Source organism: Mytilus californianus, unplaced genomic scaffold, assembly GCF_021869535.1.
Source record: "Mytilus californianus isolate M0D057914Y unplaced genomic scaffold, xbMytCali1.0.p SCAF_1, whole genome shotgun sequence".
NCBI classification, from domain to species: domain Eukaryota; kingdom Metazoa; phylum Mollusca; class Bivalvia; order Mytilida; family Mytilidae; genus Mytilus; species Mytilus californianus.
Window position 1 is genome coordinate 19267036 of NW_026262581.1, and position 20621 is coordinate 19287656.

Here is a 20621-nt window from a genome sequence, read left to right on the forward strand (position 1 = left end):
TGTTGTATAGTAATAACGCTTGTCTGTTGTTGATGACCTCGGCCTCGATGTATTATTTGGTCCTTTGTCTCGTCGAATTGCTACTTAGTCATTGACGTTATGATCACATCATATGTTTTGGTACGCCATATGAATTCGTACTATGCATGCTTTTTCAATGGAAATTGTGATGTCACAATGCATTCTTAATAGCACGAAAACCCATAATACGAGGATATTCCCGAGTTTTTTTATATTCATAATATATATACTAAAGCTCAATATGTTATACAAAAGGTATAAGAACACAGTGTATGGTAGATAAAGATGCAAAATATATAAAACAATGTCAAAATGGTCAATTACTTTTCCATACCAAAAATAAATGTGTTACATTATGTTGGAAGGATGCGTTTTTCATCAAACAATCGGCATTCATGAATTCCGACCTTTAATTCAATTTCAAAAATAATTAATTGTAAAATTATGAATAACCGAACAAATCGCACAACTTCATGTAGCAAACAGACAATTGTTTTAGATGTCTTCAGTCTGCAGTCTTCAGTCTGCAACAACAGCACGTGACTTTAAAACAAAATATAGAAGTTTAAAAGAGTAGTGAAAACTCTTAAAGATGTGTCTAGAAACCATCATCTACAGCAATTTAAAAGAAAAAAAAAGCCAAAACATTATGTACGACATGAATAAATACTACCACTGACAATGTTACCGACTTGGAAGAGACACATGAGAATGTGTCCGGGTTAAATTAGTTTACTTGTGATCTCATTCCTCTACTCCTCATTCCTGATCAGTGGAATAACACAAGATACAAAACAGAACATTTCTTGCACCGTTGTCCTTTGGTATTTGGTAGATTGTTAACTCATTTGCACATGAACAAAGTATATCTTTTGTTTCATAGCAGTACAAGTGAATACTGAAAATGTATTTAGCAATTTACGGTACAATTATAGTTGATACAATACAAAGCACTCAAGAATCAATTATAAACAATGCGTATCAAAAGAATATCTACAGTTAATGAAAGCAATTATCTCAACAGTCAAGTCTATGTTAAAATAAAAGCGTCTTTAAACTCTATATTGACTCTCCAATATCGGATAGACAAAGGATATATCGTGACAACAAGGTACAATAGAAATTAACGTTTAACAATAAATGCATGCTTTCACACAATGGCATATAACTATTAAATTATTATAATTGTTTTAGGTGACACAAAACATGCAAAAACAATATATCAAAATAAAAAATTAATTAGTTAAAAGTCTATGTTATTTAAAAGTTTTGTTATCAGGAAATATCTCGTTTGGAAATCTGTATATCAAATAAAAAAATGATACGTTTTTGTAATATGAAGCGTGAAGGAGCTTTTCAAATATAGATGCGTGATTGTATAGATGATTTTACAATAGCATGCAGTCTAACGGTCAATATGATGAAATGTTTACTTGTATTCCAGTTTTAATTTAACATAATCATATTATATGACATGTTTCATTAAAATCCGTTATTTTGATTGATTGACAACAATCGCGAGACACTCCAATATCATATTTTATTTCCGTATAATATACAACAGCTATGACTGCACATGCTATTCGTGAAAATGTTAAAATAATGCATTGAAAAACAAACAAAAGGCTTGATATAACTCTTAAGGATGTTCGCTACTCCTGTTTATGACTTTTTGTCAGATATTCGGAATCCTTTAGTTTTATTCATGTAGTGTCAATAATAAATTTGCTCGCTAACGCCCGCTTTGTTTCATAATTTTATTACATATAGTTTAAAAAGCTATTTTCGGAAATCTTATAAAATCCTTGTTATTTTTACATAGTTTTCGAAAGATGAAAGATGTCAATGTTAAACGTATGAAAAATCTAGAGAAAATCATTTCCCGCCAAATTTTCAATTGATTATATCTCAAAAACAAGGACAAAGACCTATATATTTTTTAAGCTTTTTAAGTTCCGTTATTTATTTACTATCAACTTAAAGCAGTCTTTTAAAAAGCTTGTTATTTTGAAATAGAGGAGCGAACATCCTTAATTTCATGGGTGTAGCATACAATTAAGTTATAAAATAGAACGTTTCATTTAATAATTGTATAGGGTTGTAAAGGGTTGATCGCGCGCACATTAAATCCGTGCTTTACACAAAATGTGCTTCGGTCAACGCTTATACACCCCAATAAAATTATAAAAAGAATTCAATTCATAGACATTCAATTACGCACTACAAAATAAAGACATTTTACAATTATCTATTGATTGACATATTGAGTATTAATCTGATCATAGTCATTTGGTATAGAATGTGATGTAAGGTCCTGATACGTAGATACAGTTTCCATTCCAAGATTGTCATACTGCTTTTCATTGCTAAGAAAAGAATATAATTTTATATAAATGTGTAAGTGAAAGCTTAAGACCATGGATATAGAAATACCGACAAGATAAGTCTAAAATTATAACTAGTACAAATATATACAAATCACTTTAAATCATGCAGTTTCTGTGCTCTTAGTACCATCTGCATCTTTATTTTTTTACAAACAACTTTATTGTATGCTTCTATTGAAATATACAATCAATTAAGGTTACCAAACTCAATAAATATAGTCAAATTACATTTTGTAGCTTTAACAGTTTAAGTCTCGAATGGTTGTCCAAACTATGACGATTCATTTTTTAAACACTTTTCAATTTAGATGATAATGATGATGATGATGATGGATGGCTGCTTAACGTCCAGCGGCTAATTAATCTGCTTATTCAGGACATGTTAATGTAATATGAATATTAACTAATGTAATATAAATATTAACTCTGCTTTGTACAAGACCGACACGGTGAGCCGGATCTTTAACGTGCTTGTCCACAAGGTAACAGGAAGACATATCACCTTTCCCGGACACATTGTTGTGATTCAGAGCCGACCGGTCTTTGATATTACTCATTAATGCCGCGTGCTTAGCGGAGAAGCAGCAATTACCAATTTTAAAGTCTTTGGTTTGACCCGGTCGGGGTTCGAAACAACGACCTCCCGCTCTCGATGCGAACACGCTACCACGAGACCACCGTGGCGGTATTTTAAATTTAGATATACAGTGTACAATTTTAAGCGCTTTACTTTATGTCTGGCTTTATTTTTGTTTGTTTTTTGTTGCCAAACCTTGTTTACCTTGTTATTTTTTGTGAATTTTTGTTTATCGTTCAGTGTTATTGTTCATGTCATTTACATTGTAAGTAGCAATACTCCCTACCTACCCATGAACACAATTATAGATGTAACCGCACTGACAATGTTTGTTGTATAAAAACACAGACAATGACGGACGGACGGTGTGACAACCAATATAGTTTCTCCCGCTTCACATCACGACAGGGAATCATAAGCCATGATAATTATATCCCGTTCGATATGCCAGAGCATGTTCTAGTTATGGCAATTTTGAAAACACAATTGAACTCTAAACTTAAAACTACCAACATTTCTAAAACAGGGAAATGACATAGAACGAGTACAGATTTCATAATGGACTGATTTTTATAATTTCACATGATTCAGTGGTTTATAGTTTACCTTTACTAAGAATGTTTACTTTGTCACGAATCGATTGATCGTTACAGTTAATGTTCCTATCTATGTGAGATTCTGTCGTAGATATAAGGAGTCGTGGTATGATTACCAATTCAACAAGACAGCTATTCATCTGAGTCCAAAGGAAAAAGGTATGAATAATTGAAAAAAAACATTCACTGCTGTTTATTTCAGACCGGTTTGCCATGTTCATACATTCTACATTTTTCACATACCATAATAATGTTAAATTCCGTAAGGAACAAAACCAGTATGTAGTTTAATTATTAATAGGTTAATTACCTCTATTACACGATTGTAAGAAGGGAGGGAAAATAAACCATGAATGACACCGGAAAATTTTCTATATTTTCAATTTCTCTTAGCCGTTAATGCCTAGTCTATATATTGTATATACTTCATAGGTGCACATAACATAGGCATATGCGAAAATTTGAATAATCATAATACCTTATTTTGTTCATTTTTCTTATAGGGAATCATTAAAAGGATTCGGCTCATGGCTACATATTCGGATATTTCCTTTCTTTGCAGTGAAATTATATATTTTTCAGTTCAGTGACGAAAGCTTTACAGTTTAAGTTTTACACTTATGTTTACAAATGGATAGAAATGAAATAATACATACAATTTAGGGTCGGCTGCTTTATTCTTTTGCTCTACAAAATAAATGCAATATTTATTGTTCTTGGTATAAGACGTATGAGTGTTTTTTGTTAATACATGAGAGAACTCTTGCTGTTCTCTGTTTTAAAACAACAATAAAGATATTATTACGACATCCCGATCAGTGCGACATTTAAGTTCAACATAGGAGAGGTTTGGTTGTTTTATAGGCTTGTCTATGTTAAGATAGATAACTGCTGATATCTGAGAAGATTTTCTATTTTTTTTATTTCTCCAACAATCAGTTTGATGAATATATGATCAGTATAAGAAAAACAGATGTAAATCAAACAGATTCATACCAGACTGCAATTTTAATGAGTTTTAAAAGCAATTAAATTAAATTGAAAAAAGAGACATTGAAAACCTATAAGTCATTAGAAGACAACACAGTGGGTAACTACAAAAAGATCAACACACATCAACACTAACCCCATTATAAAACCGGAGACCCAGAAGTTCTAAAAGGTTAGTAGATCCTCTTTCACTAGTCGTGTTGCTTCTTTTAAAATCATTTGGTGACTCGTAATATAAGATAAAACTTTATAAAATAACGGATCGGTAAATAAGTCTTTTATGAACCCTAAAACATCATCACATTTTAAAACTTTCAATGCTTAGTTATGACCCTAAAGGTAACCGAGGCTTATGTTCAAGTCAATATACATTTTTCTAAAATATAAATAAAGTTTAATGTACTCTACAACTTTCATGAACAATGTATTTACATATATATTCGTCTCAAATTAAGCCAAATAATGTTAGACCTTCAAATTTGTGTTATCAAGTTTTTGTTCTTCCATCAGCGGGATTCGAACCCTTGCATCTGTGACATTGTGGCAACACCGCCTGCACCCTGTCCAGCGCCCTAGAACACTCAACCACATGTTTTTATCCAACGCAATCATAGGTTTGAACGTTGTTTTCAATTTAAACTGTTTATATTTTTTCGTTTGGGCTTGTATTATATTTGCCTTCGGGTTTATAAGATCCGTTCATCCTATTTCGACTCTTTCAAAATCCAAGAGTCTATCCTGAATTGAGGTAAATTATATGGCCTTCCAAATACCGTTTATATATATATAAATAAACAAGTCTAAATTGAAAACAACGTTCAAACCTATGATTGCGTTGGATAAAAACCGCAATTTTTATACGTGTGCATGCAAAACAAATTTCTTGGTAGAGGGGTCTAAATACAGCACAAACAACATTTTCCAAAAGACCAAAAAAGCGAAAAAGTATATTTTAACAAAACGCTTTTGACTGGAAGGTCGAACAACTAATGTTCTTAAACCCTGCTGACTGCCATTGGCGATTGCCAAATAAACGGATCACCAGATGTATCAAAATGGATCTTATTATTAATTTATTACCAAAATGAAAACAATAAACTTGCGGAAAAGATGGTATGCCGCAAAGATGAGGTGCAAAAATGTGTACACTATTTCCGGATTTCGACAATTAATGTCTCTTCAGTGATGTTAGGAATCGAAACGGTATTTGGAAGGCCATATAATTTACCTCAATTTAGGATAGACTCTTGAATTTTAAAAGAGTCGAAATAGGATGAACGGATCATATAAACCCGAAGGCAAATATAATACAAGCCCCAAACGAAAAAATATAAAGAAGTCTAAATTGAAAACAACGTTCAAACCTATGATTGCGTTGGATAAAAACCGCAATTTTTATACGTGTGCATGCAAAACAAATTTCTTGGAAGAGGAGTCCAAATACAGCACAAACAACATTTCCCAAAAGACCAAAAAAGTGAAAAAGTAAATTTTCACAAAATGCATTTGACTAGCATGTTAAACAACTAATGTTCTAAAACTCTGCTGACTGCCATTGGCGATTGCCAAATAAACGGATTACCAGATGTAACAAAATGGATATTATTATTAATTTATTACCAAACAGAAAACAATAAACTAGCGGAAAAGATGGTATTCCGCAAACATGAGGTGCAAAAATGTGTACACCATATCCGGATTTCGACAATTAATGTCTCTTCAGTGATGTTAGGAATCGAAACGGTATTTGGAAGGCCATATAATTTACCTCAATTTAGGATAGACTTTTGAATTTTAAAAGAGTCGAAATAGGATGAACGGATCATATAAACCCGAATGCCAATATAATACAAGCCCCAACGAAAAAATATAAAGAAGTCTAAATTGAAAACAACGTTCAGACCTATGATTGCGTTGGATAAAAACCACAATTTTTATAAGTGTGCATGCAAAACAAATTTCTTGGAAGACGGGTCTAAATACAGCACAAACAAAATTTCCCAAAAGACCAAAAAAGTGAAAAAGTATATTTTAACAAAACGCATTTGACTTATATATAGTTAAGAATGAAAATGTCACAGAAACAACAATCCGACCAAAGAGCAGAAAACAGTATATATATATATATATATATATACCTTGAAGGTATTTTTGTCATTATTCACTAATTTAAAAACATTTTTTTTTTAAACATTTTTGAAAATTCTGAATGTAATTTTCAAGATTGATAGTATGGTTGTTGATTCGGTTCATTTGGGTTTTTTTTGTGTTTTTTGTTTTTGTTTTTATGCAACTTACACTATTGATAAAAACTAATTGTGTATGCAGATAGGGATATTCAGCACAATTCGAAATGAAAAGCATGCTACTTCATTTTCTCTTTAGTTGTACAGATTTTACTGTGAATTTTTAATTTCAAATATTTGATCCTGTTGGATTGGCACGCCAAAATGTTTTTTTTTTTTCTCTAATTATGGTATTAACCATATGAAACCGTGGTATTGATCATTAACGATAGTTTAAACTGTGATCATAAATGTATTTTAGCATTTTCAAGTGAATTTTAATAATAAATTAGTATATATTTGAATATACTAAATTTTACTTATAGTGCTTACCTTGTGCTGTACAGATTCGTCTCCTGATAATAATACTCATTATACCGACGGCCAAAATCGCACCCAACAACAACGCCCCAATAAAGAGACCAATTTGAGTAGACAGCTGACAATCGGTACTAGCGGTATCGGCTAAAACTGAAATATTAAATGCAGATTTACTGAAAAAATGAAAACCGAACTTTATAAACTGCATGCGGCCGAAGCGCTTTTCTGGATTCTCCATCTTCAGGAACGCAGAAAACAAGTATTTGAAAACAAAGGATGTATAAGAACCGAAACAGTTGAAGGGCTATATGACCAAAAAGGACATAAGAATAATAGCATATCCCATCTGAGGCCAACTTTGCCTGTGGGAGTTGAAATAAAATTGAGAATGGAAATGGGGAATGTGACAACAATCCGACCATAGAACAGACAACAGCAGAAGGTCACCAACAGGTCTTCAATGCAGCGAGAAATTCCCGCACCCGGAGGCGTCCTTCAGCTGACCCCTAAACAAATATATATACTAGTTCAGTGATAATGAACGCCATACTAAACTCCAAATTGTACACAAGAAACTAAAATTAAAAATAATACAAGACTGACAAAGGCTAGAGGCTCCTGACTTGGGACAGGCGCAAAAATGCGGCGGGGTTAAACATGTTTATGAGATCTCAACCCTCCCCCTATACCTCTAGCAAATGTAGAAAAGTAAACGCATAACAATACGCACATTAAAATTCAGTTCAAGAGAAGTCCGAGTCTGATGTCAGAAGATGTATCCAAAGAAAATAAACAAAATGACAATAATACATAAATAACAACAGACTACTAGCAGTCAACTGACATGCCAGCTCCAGACTTCAATTAAACTGATTGAAAGATTATGTCTTCATCATATGAATATCAGGCACAATCCTTCCCGTTAGGGGTTTAGTATCATACCATCATAACATATATGAGAAGAACATAACCCGTATCATGCCAACAACTGGTTTTTAAATAAATGTGTTTAGTGCCGATGCAAAGACCCTATAAGTGAGTCAATATTAACGCCAAAATATGCAATCTTTAATGACCTGACAACAGTATCGTAACTATATCCCTTCTTAATAAGTCTATTTAAAGGTTTTGTTAGCTTCAGAGGTGAACACTGACATTTTTGTGCTTTATAAAGAATATTTCCATAAAAAATTGGATGTGAAATACCTGAACGTATAAGAAGTCTGCATGTTGAGCTATATTTACGAATGATGTCCTTATACCGATGATAAAATTTAGTAAATGTTTTGACTAGTTTGTGATATCGAAAACCCTGGTGTAATAATTTTTCAGTAATACATAAATTTCTCTCGTTAAAAACTAAAACATTGTTACATACACGAGCGAATCGTACAAGTTGAGATATATAAACACCGTAAGATGGTGACAAGGGAACGTCACCATCTAAAAATGGATAATTAACGATAGGAAATAAAAAATCATCTCTTTTATCATATATTTTAGTATTAAGCTTTCCGTTAATGATATAGATATCAAGATCGAGGAAAGGGCAGTGGTCATTGTTAGTATTAGCTTAGTTTCTTAGTTATTTCTAAATTTATAAACAGAAAATGTCATGTACGTCTGTAAAAACCCTTTGACAGTAGCAAGTTTGAAATTGTGTTAAAACTCTCAAAATGTAATATACTCTAATCAATTAAACTTAGTGTACTTTTCAGTTTCCATATAAAAATAAGGAGATGTGGTATGATTGCCAATGAGACAACTATCCACCAAAGTTCAAATGAAGTGGATGTATGCAATTATATGCAACTGTACGGCCTTCAACAATGAGAAAAAACCCATACCGTATGGTCGGCTATAAAAGGTCAAGACATGAAAAATATGAATCAATTCAATTGAGAAAACTAACGGCCTAATTTATAGCAAAACAATTTACGAAAAACAAATATAACAGACATGAACCAACGGCAACCACTGAACTACAGGCTCCTGACTTGAGACAGGCATATAAAGAATGTGGCGGGGTTAATCATGGTTGTGAGCGTGCAACCCTCCCCTAACCTGGGACAGTAGTGTACCAGTACAAGTTATAGGTATTACATATCTTTTGGATAGTTTTGCCGTGTTTCGTAAATTATACCATAGCTTTTGTTGAAACCCCCGGTAATAACCTCACGAGACGAAGTCGAGTGAGGTTGCCGAGGGGTTTCAACAAAAAACTATGGTATAATTTACGATACACTGAAAAATTATCCCAAAAATATGGAATATCTCTTTTACCCTATTGCATCTTTTGATGTTCAAAATTGTATATTTCATATATTTTTGTTTGTATTTACTTTAAAAATAGTTTAAGAATCAGTTAAGTAACCCCTTTCGTGCCTTACACATAAAGTTTCGCCTACTTTCTAAAATAAACACGGGCTTCTGAAACAGCGGGAAAATTAGTTAGACGAGATTTTTCGACAGGGATGGATGCACATTTACATCGGATAACGTCACAGGCGAAAACATTTTGAAGGAATTAGATGTTCTGGATATAGACGCAAAAGACGTCAGATTTCTGATATTTTGAAAGATTTCTAGGATCCCAGATTAAAAGTTGAACTGCGAAGGGTTATTTTTTTTTATTTTATCAAAATGTTTTATTTTTTTAATATTAATTTATAATTCTGTAGAAATTAACTTCACAAGAATCTTTCTGAGAGTTTGGATGAATCATTCCACATTCTAATTTGTACCAGAAGCCCAAGTCGTACATTATTTAACAGGGATTTCAAAATGTTCACGACTAAAATCAAATGTTGACTAGGTAAATTAAACAAAAAATTAAACTTCATTTAGAGTAACCGGACGCTATTTAATTTTAATGGTCCAAATTTATTGTTATTACTTAAGCAACCTCGTTAAAGCCTAGATGTCAGCAGTGTATAACAAATCGGGTGCGGATCCATGATTTTGAAAGGGGGATCTAGTAAACCAACCTTTGGAGTACTACAATGAAAAAGTCAATGCATTTATCATATATGAAACTCCTCAAAAGAAGCGTGCCCCTCCCCCCCCCCCCCCCCCCCCCGTAAAAAAAATCCGCCTTGGCAAATTTAAACCTATACATGTAGCTGTACAGTGGAGTCTATGTAATACAATCCAAGTACACTATACATCTCAGTAACCGATAATCAACTTATATTTTCAGGTATAGTATATAAACTAGTATATATATAAACAAATCTTAACGCCTTTATAGGTTGTTTTAACCTTAATTTGTTTTGTTGTTTGTTCTAGGAGCTAATTTTTGTTCATTTGAAAATGTAGGACCACAGAGTTGGTGTACGTCTGTTCGATTCCCACCCTAGGCATTCATTTATATCGGCTGGTGCAAAGAGGGCAGTTTAGCTCAGTGGCCCCGCACTGACTGTGTTGTTCCAATGTCAAAAAAAAAAAAAAATCAGGCGGCCAGCTGGTCTTGCTATCTTTCTTTTTCTTTTCAAAAACACAGAGTGGACGTGGAGGGGTACTTATACATCCCCACAACTAAAAGACATTAAATAAAGATCTGAGAGTACTCGCAGTTACTGACAGCTAGTTCAAAACCAATAACAACTAATAAAAAAAATCATGTATCTAAGACTAAAATATCAATCAGTACACATCCAACGGATTTAGTGTAAAGACGTCATTAACAGTCAGAGCAAAACATGACCTTGTGCAATGCCAAACTATAGGTATCGACAGATTGTAGTACCGTGAGAGTACTTATATGTAATATTTAGTATGGTTTTAATTTACTAATAACAAAATCAATATTTATACCAATAAAAACAATATTCAAAGATTTGATTACAGTGTTGAAAAGGTAACCTTTTAGAATAAGATTATTTGCAATTGGTAATTTTACCCCGATCGTACCTTAATTTCCGGGATCGGTTCATCCACTCTATAAATCATATATGAAAATTCTCGTTTTGAAATTTTTTTTTGTATCAAATTCAAAAACTCAATGTAAAATTAATCGTTCAACCAAAGACAAAATTATTTTGTATTTATTTTTTCTTCTAGCTATATATATAGTTACCTTTAACGAATTAAATAATACATATGTAATACCATTTGCAAACAACAAACATGAATTACAATGTTTATAGTACATTATAAATACCTGACATTGTGCACTGGCGGCCACGGTATCCGTCGATACAACCGGCTTTGCAATTTCCCTGAACTATATCACAGGAAATATTAAAACATGTCTTACAAAAATTCGTGCAGCTGTTACCAAAATAACCATTAGAACATTCTGAAAAGAGTATATACAGGTAGCAAAAAACAAAACAATATATAAGGGTTGTTTTACATAGTCACATGTTTCCTTAATGAGTGAATCTTTCAAGACTTCATACATGACATAAGGGAGAATGATAAAAGTGGAGGATGAAAGTAAATAAATCTGGTTTTTAATGCATTTCTTCACTCAAAATGTATCTGAATCTATATTTCAGTTTATCGATGTCTTTATATCTATTACATTCCTGTTTCTTTGAATCCATAATGGTAGATGTAATGTAGTTCAGTTCATCCATAACTTCTTCGATATATATTGATATTGCTATGATTTATAACTATTGGACAATCTAATACGTTATATTGGCATTACTATCATTTATTTGTATTAACATAATACATTACAACTTGCAAAAAAAAATAAAGAAACGGAAAAAAAAATATATAATCATCAGATATAACTATAACACAAATTTGTTGAAAATTTTTCATGTAATTGCAATACTACAATATTTATGAGACTTCTTGTAGCAAGGCAATTTAAATGTAAAAACATAACAATGCATTAATATTACTGAGATTTATCTTACATTTCCGAAACATACGTGTTCTATATTTTAAAAGTCTGGTAATAAAAATCTAAGAAATTACCATATGAATACAATTTTCAAATGATAAAAAAGCTATGTATACCAGCATCTTGTTATTTTGAGATTTCAATGGTGTGATCTTTACAAAATTTTGAATACCAACATAATGTATGCTAATTTGCAATCTCAATTACTTGAAGTTTGTTATTTCTGAATGCAACACCAACATAGTAATTTAGTTTGTAATTGGAATATTCTATCAATTTAAAAAAAATCCAATGAAACAAACCTTTGGTACAGTCATATCCTTCCCATCCTGCATTACACCCACCTTCACAGTCACCTGATATGTGATTACATGATGGAGTTAAGCAGTTAGCAGAACAATTCATACTGCATTCACTTCCGAAGTTTCCACCAGCACACTCTGAAAAATATGATTGGTTCATGAAAGATTTCTGGTAGTGTCAGGAATAAAAAAATATTGTTATATCAGTTCGTTTAAAAAGAAACGCTTAACATCAAGCGTTCCTTTTAGCTTGTTTAACTGAGAAACAATATAATTAAGTGTATTCAAGAAATGCTAAAGTTCAAATAAAATGACTCAGAGAAGACTGGCAATATTTTTATTTAAACTTAAAATTGCTTTAAAGATCAAAAGCCTATATTTAAAAAAAGATTATATTTGATTAATTTCGTTTTGAAAATATTATCAACATTGGTTTCATATATTACATGCTAGAAAATAGATTATCTTAAGTCTACTGTTTAGCAATGTACATCTAAAATGCAAGACGAATACAAATTTATTTATTTGTTGTCATTTGTGCGATGATGAACAAATTCAGGATAATTATTGATGGCATTTTAATACAGGTTTTATTATGATGTTTATTTGTACTCAATTGATTGGTGATGTCTTTTGCACATGAATTTTAAGTTAACCAACGTCAAACATCTGAATGTGCTGCATGTAAAGGGTTTTTCTGAATATGAATTCATCCGTTAACAAGTTGAAACAAGTTACATTATACACGATCACTTTAACAAATAAGACCAGAACATCCATATCGTTAACATCTTACCAAAACTAGACCAGATGTATCGTATTGTTGTGTTCATATATTATAAATAGTCATTATAGATCAAAACTACATGTTAAGACACAAATCTCTGAGGCATAGTTGACCTTAGTAGAAATGTGCTACTCTGACAGTGTCCTTTTTGGTCATAAAGCTCCTAACGTCTTCATATAATAATATAGTGTTGGTTTTCAAATGTCTGGATTTGTACATATCTGAATGATTTCGTAATAATGTATGACAAATTGAGACATGACATTTGAGATGTGTCCAATGTTTGCGACATGTTCATTTAATTCAATCACGAATTTAATTCAGTCGATATATCATACATTTAAGATTTACTTGATAAGACGTATCTACAAGGCATTCAAAAAGATATGGCTATTCTCATCGAGAAACACAAGGCTCAATACTAAAAACCAGTGTGCACATACTGGTGTCTTTACCATGTTAACCGGTATAAAAGATACTCCAATGTCATGTCCAATTTACTTTTAAAAGCAAAGCCATGAAGAATGATAACAAAGCTATGGTCGATTATAGATGGACACATATCGGCGAACGGTGACCTGAAGGTGTTACCTTCTACGTCTTTGGTCTCTAATGAAGAGTTTTCTCATTGGCAATCATACCACATCTTCTTATGTTTTGATACATACCCATTCCACGGCTTAAATATTCGTAAATTAAAATTTTGTTTTCGTGTTGCTCGGGATACCCCTTAAAATAATTATGTCCAATGAACCATACATTTTAAAGGTTGTTACAAGTGATTACCTTACAATTTTTTTGGAATATCTTACTCGGAGTTTTTCATTAAATGAGCCCAGAAACAGTTTTTATGGAAAACTCAAATTTTTCATCTAATTTAAAAGTTTATTAACTCGAGATGATGTTATGGTAGAATTTGTAGTTATTTGCCAATTCGCTTAGTTGTTGCCCATGTTTATTCCATAAAATCGTATTTAACTATTGTCAAAAGTGTCTTTTAAATTTAAAAAGGTGTTCGTCTTTGTTTTTTGTAACCCGCAATTGACCTCAAACTTCGCCTCTTGCACTAATGATGTTCCTAATCTATAAACTAAGGCTTAATATAAAATAACTTAACTTAACTAAATATCGGACTATATGAAACACGTACCTTGATTGCAATATTGTCCTTTTAAATAGCCTGCTTTACACCCACTGGAATTTTTGCACACGCCGTTGACTTTATCACACATGTCTGATATACATCCGAAACAGGTCTGTGAACAGTTTGAACCAAAATGTCCAATGTCGCATTCTAAAATTACAACAGAATTTTGTCTACACATGTAGAGTCTTATATCATTGTCAAGTTCATACGATATCACTTTACTTTCTTCACTCAAAATGTATCTGCATTTATATTTCAGTTTAATGATGTATTTAGATCTATAACATTCCAGAACTGTTTCCTTGAATACATGATGATACATGTAATGTAGTTCAGTTCATCTATAACTTCTTCTATGTTTCAGTTATAGATATTGGAATTGCTAGTATTTATAATTATTGGGCTATCTAATACCTTACATTTCATTATCATTACTATCATTTATTATTATTAACGTTATACCTTAAAACTTGCAAAACAAAAATAATAATAATAATAATCTTAAGATATAATTATGACACAAATTTGTTGATTTTTTTTTTATGTATTTCAATACTACCATAGTTAAGAAAATTTTTGTGAGAGGGCAACTGAAATATAGAATCATACTCAGTCTAGTAGCTATGATTTAATATTACTGAGATTTATCTCACATTTCTAATATATTCGTGTGTTTTTTGTAAAAGTATGGTACTACAAACTAAGAAATTAAGACTTGAAAATAAGGTTACCATTTTCAAATAATAAAATAGCAGTTAATACCAGCATCTTGTTTTTATGAGATTTCAATTGTTGTGATCTTTACAATATTTTTAATACCAACAATATTTATGGTAATTTGCAATACTTTAATTACTTGTACTTTTTATTGCTGGATGCCACAACATTACAGTAATTTAATTTGTAATTGGACTATTATATCAGTAATTTAATTTGTAATTTGACTATTATATCAATTAAAAACATTACCAAAATGATAAGCCAAAGAAACAAACCTTTTGTACAATTGTATCCTTCCCATCCTATATTGCAACCTCCAGTACATTCACCTGAGATGTGATTACATGGTAGATTCAAGCAGTTTGCAGAACAAGACCTACCGCATTCCCGTCCGAAGTTTCCAACAGCACATGCTGTGAAACAAAAATATTGTTTTATTAAAGATTCCTGAACACTTTGTCAGTGTCAGGTAAAACTAATTGTGATATTAATTCTTTTAAAACAAACGCTTCACAACATGAAAATCATTGCAAGGGCATTCGAAAGATGCTTATGTATAAATGAAATTACTACGCAAAGGATGGACATATTGCCATATTATTGTTTTATACAAAACCTTTCTATAACACTACAAACCAGTAAAAGTCTGAAATGGCCTATATTTGTACTCAACTGTACTGATTTTTACTCAACCAGTCTGAATTGGTCTGAAATTTACCTGATAATACTCGACTGTATTCTGAACCATACTTAACAGTCTGAACTTGTACTCGACCTTTACTCGACCAGTACTTAACCATTTTATTTTTGTCTGAATCATGCTCGACCTAGTCTGAACCATGCTCGACCTTGTCTGAACCATACTCGACCTAGTCTGAACCATATTCGACCTACCCTGAACCATACTTGACTGTTTTAACCAACCTAGACCTAATTTTTGTATCTATCTATTATATTTCATCAATTTAGGAACTGTTTTTAACAACTATTTCCCCTGGCTAGAAACTTAAACAACAATTTGAAATTTAAAATATATTCAATATGGGATTGAAACCAAAATTTCACAATAAACATAATATAAATTCAACACCATATTTATCAACACTTACATATATATATATATCACCTTTAAAATAAAAATAAAACAAGCTGATCAAATAATCTCAAAACTGAATTGTGACTAATATTTTCAATGTTATTCAATTTTTTTTTAATGTTTCAGATATATTTTATGGTTACTGGACAATTTTCACCATTTACTTAAGCCTTGTATAGATTTATGGTGTCAGTTGAGTTTAGTTAATAATGCAGTGAACATTTTTTTTATTAAAATATATTTGAAATAGTATATATAAAGCAACTTAATAAATTTTAAAAATCCTACCTTTGTTTTGTAAAACCAAGAATTTAATATAATCATGATAATAGAACTTCCATTGCAATTCTTGATAACCATTTAAAAAAGGAAATGTGTTCCAAAGTTGCAGAAAAAATTTATTTAAATTAAATTTAAATAACTTTTGTCAAAATTTAAGACATGGCATACAAGAAGCACTTTAATAAGGTTTATTTACCTCAGTACATGTGTGTTTTTCAGGTAAAAAGAAAGCCCTTTTTTCTCAAACTCGTGTATTACTTAACTAGTGGTTTCAAAAGGCCTTGCGATTTAAGATTCACAGGATGTTTCAATGTTTAATGAATGTTAATTAGAAATTAATACTCTCTGACCAGGTGTGATCTTTTTAATGAGTTTGCTCCAAGCAAGAGGTATTACTTTATACTTTACCACTAATCAGAAGAAAAATTTAATCTATTTCTTTAATTTTTTTATCCCTTTTTGATATATATTATATATAATGTATCCCAAATTATAATAAGAATTAGATATATTTCTAATATAAGGTTAAACAATTTCAGTGATTTTTTGTCTGTTGTTACCTCATTAAAAAGATAATTATATAACCAATGTATGTAACCATGAAACCTATATGGTTTTTCTTTAGGAATCTAGGAAAATTAAGTTTAAAAAAAAAAAAAGAAAAACACATGCCAAACAAGAAGTACCTTTAAAAGGTTTTATTACCCTTAGTAAAGTTGTGGTTTTTAGTTAAAAGAATTTTTTTTTTAACAAAACTCTAAAACTTTAAAATTAATATAATTAAATTATTATATAAGATAATTTAATTTAACTATCTCTATTTGATAAATCTGAGAATCATGTAAGGATGTAAAAATATGTTTCATTATCACTGAACTAGTATATATATTTGTTTAGGGGCCAGCTGAAGGACGCCTCCGGGTGCGGGAATTTCTCGCTGCATTGAAGACCTGTTGGTGACCTTCTGCTGTTGTCTGTTCTATGGTCGGGTTGTTGTCTCTTTGACACATTCCCCATTTCCATTCTCAATTTGATTTTATATTTATCTTTATTTTATTGTGGCTGTTGTCATGTCAGAAAAAAATTTTAACAGCTAAATAAAAAAAAGTATAGGTTTTTTGGTCAAGTATGGTTCAGAGTACAGGTTGAGAATGGGTTAAGACTGTTTCAGACTGGTCGAGTAATAGTTCAGACTATTTTCAATGGCAAAGATAAGGGTCAAGTACAAATCAGTACGGTCGAATATGGCTAAGACTGGGGTCGAGTAATGTCGAGTAAAATTCAGACCAATTCAGACTGGTCGAGTAAAAATCAGTACAGTCGAGTACAGATATAGGCCATTTCAGACTTTTACTGGTTTGTAGTGTAATGATCAATATCCTATATTTCTTAAAGAGTAAAGTTTAATTGTTTTTTCTTTGTAATATGTACATTTTTGTTCTATCAACATTGGTTTTATATATTATAAGCAAGAACATAGACTATAATACTCTTTCTTAAAGTGCATGCACAATGTAGAATAAATACAAATGGAAAGTTTTGTTTTTAATTTCTGCAACAATGAATTAAATTCAGGAATATTATTGATGAAAATTTGATAAAGGTTTTATCATCTTTAATTTGATATACTCATTTGATTGCCTTTTTCAATTGGAGTTGTGTAAATCAACGTCAAAAATCCTGAATTTGCTGCATTTAAAGTGCTTTTCTGAATTTAAATCATCCGTTTAATAGTTAACAAAAAATAATACCGATACCACTTCCAAATACAACAAGAACATCCATGTTGTTGGCGGCTTATCATAAATGGGTCACATTTATCGTTCTGTGATCTAGTGTGTGTTTCACTAATCGAAGTTGTCTTGTGCAGTTTGAATAAAGGAATTTGGCATACAGTTTATTAAAATTATAGAATGTGACATAACAGGGATTCTTGGCCGATTTAGTCTTTAGAAAGCGACAGTTAAATTTGCAAAGAAAGTGACCATCACAAGGTGAATTAAAATCTGTCCGGCCGACTTTGTTGTACCGATAGAGCTGTATGTATCTTGTAATATATTTCGTTTGTTTTTATTGGTGAAAGTGAAGAATTGAAACGTATTATTTATATCCCCTCGTTTTTTTTTAAAGACAATAAGATTTCTGCCCACAGGCATATGTCTGCAACAGTCAACGACAGTATTATTGCTTGATCACCTTCCAACATTATAATAACAATAATGTGATCTTTGAGTCAAAATTTTATTTGTTTTGAATGTGAAAGTTTGAATTCTTTTGTATCTTTAAAAAAGGCATGCAAAGGAAAACCGCATGTGAGAAACGGATTTACACTTTATAGTGAATTTTAAAGATTTTAAAGAAACAATACATTTACCAATGTCGCATCTTTCACCAATCCATCCATTAAAACAGCCAAATGTGCAACTTCCTGTAACTAAATCACATGGCCCGTTGCAATAGCAATAATTTTCACAGTTTATTCCATATCTTCCTAAAGGACAGCCTGTATACGACATGACAAGTTTAAACATCATGTTATATTATTTAAAGATACAAATATATAAAAATACATATATATACTTGATAATTGCGTAATGTTCTTTGGTTGTTACATTATTTTGTACACGTTCTCAGTTGTAAATATCTGTTGTATTCCCGATATTGACGTTTTAGAAGTCAGCTTTACAAAAACAGTTCGAATATGCAAATTAACGCAATTTAAAATATTAGTCACATTGTTGTTGATGTAAAATGTTCACTTATTAAATGAACTATTATATTGAATAACCGTAACACAATTAACACTTGCCTCCTATTTCGATTTCACATACATCTACTGTTGAAATTCCACTCGCTGCAGGTGGTACATATATAATATATCTACAAACGGTAAGTACATTAATATGCATAGTCGGCCGTTCACCCTTATATAGCACAATGCCATCCACCCAGGAATCACTGGTATTGGAACAATATACCACGTTATCACCATTGGGTATTGGAAGTGTATCTATAAGAAACAAACAGTTGCTCTATTATAAATTTATTTGCATTTTATATTTTTGTCAACGAGATTCATTTATAATATAAGTATTTTCCTTCCATAGAGGAGAAAGTAGAGTAAAATTACGGTTTCTAAGAATTGTAATACGAAGGAGGGAAGGAAGAAGAACCCAATCGAAAACAATTAAGAGTGTCAAACTTCGTTTGATAGACTTTGCAGACATATCTAACGTTCATTGACAGACGTTTCAATTAGTCTCTACTGATCCCTTATCAGCAAATATTTTGAGAAAGATTTTCCTTTTCATGCAACCTCAGAAAACTTAATATCCTCGAAACTGTACTGTACTCTACTAAGCAAAGTAACAAAAAAAAAAAAACAAAAAAAAACGAATTTTGACCAATGATCTAGTAAATAACATATTTTGTATCTAATTATACAGACATTATCAACATGAATGTAAACATATTATAGTACAGGGTAGCCATATTCCTCTGCTTTCCGTTGGTGCATTCACTTCATGATGATAATTCCAGTGGAAAATCATTTATTAAAGACATGACAACGCCTCAATTCATACTATTCCCAATGATTTTAAGCATTTAATATTTAATAAATTCACCAATATGGAGGTTGAAGTTATTTTTTGATATTTTAGTCTCGGAAAATATGGTTCATTTGATAATAGAAAAATTGTCTTTGTTGCTTTTAATTACTGTGAGTACTCTTACACCCGTATGATGTGTATATTGTCTTTCTTGCGGTACGTACCGATCTGACGAGTCAAGACCTTTCAAACTGATTTTTTCAGTTAGTTAGTTTGTTGGGTTGTCATACTATTGTCAAATGTTAGAGGCGAATTGAAAGATCTCAAACATAGTTTACCTTCTCAAAACATGTGCCTGTCCAAAGCTTGCAATGTAAGGACTGTCGTTGGTTTTGTTTATGTCATGAAAGTTTTTGTGTATTCGAGAAGGATAAATCAGGCCGGTTGTTTCCACTTTTGAATTGTTTAACATTTGATCATTCTATGGTTCTTCTAAAGCTCTTCTTACAGTATAGGTTTTGCATATGATAAAATGCATTAGGATGACTTGTGACTGTTTACTTTGGTCTTTTATGAATAGGTGTTTCCTTGGGCAATCAAACCATATCTCTTTACGTTTCGTAATGTTTCAAGATTTGTTATGTATTGTTCCACGGTGTAGACTAATTAATATAAGTTTCTTGGTAATTTATTTTATA

General features: G+C 31.4%; 1 protein-coding gene across 2 annotated transcripts in view; it reads right to left on the reverse strand.

Annotated features, from left to right (window-relative positions):
• Window positions 1-880: 880 nt before the first annotated feature.
• LOC127700121 (multiple epidermal growth factor-like domains protein 11) overlaps window positions 881-20621 on the reverse strand; it is a 52069-nt gene continuing 32328 nt past the window's right edge. For both annotated transcript variants that reach the window (XM_052203565.1, XM_052203566.1), the window contains exons 7-15: window positions 19182-19382; window positions 18747-18875; window positions 15270-15407; window positions 14278-14421; window positions 12341-12478; window positions 11340-11477; window positions 7190-7327; window positions 4238-4268; window positions 881-2387 (exon numbers count right to left, since the gene is read on the reverse strand). In XM_052203565.1, coding sequence (XP_052059525.1) covers window positions 2270-2387; window positions 4238-4268; window positions 7190-7327; window positions 11340-11477; window positions 12341-12478; window positions 14278-14421; window positions 15270-15407; window positions 18747-18875; window positions 19182-19382 — 1175 coding nt within the window. In that variant the 3' untranslated portion in view covers window positions 881-2269. The remainder of the gene's footprint in view (window positions 2388-4237; window positions 4269-7189; window positions 7328-11339; window positions 11478-12340; window positions 12479-14277; window positions 14422-15269; window positions 15408-18746; window positions 18876-19181; window positions 19383-20621) is intronic.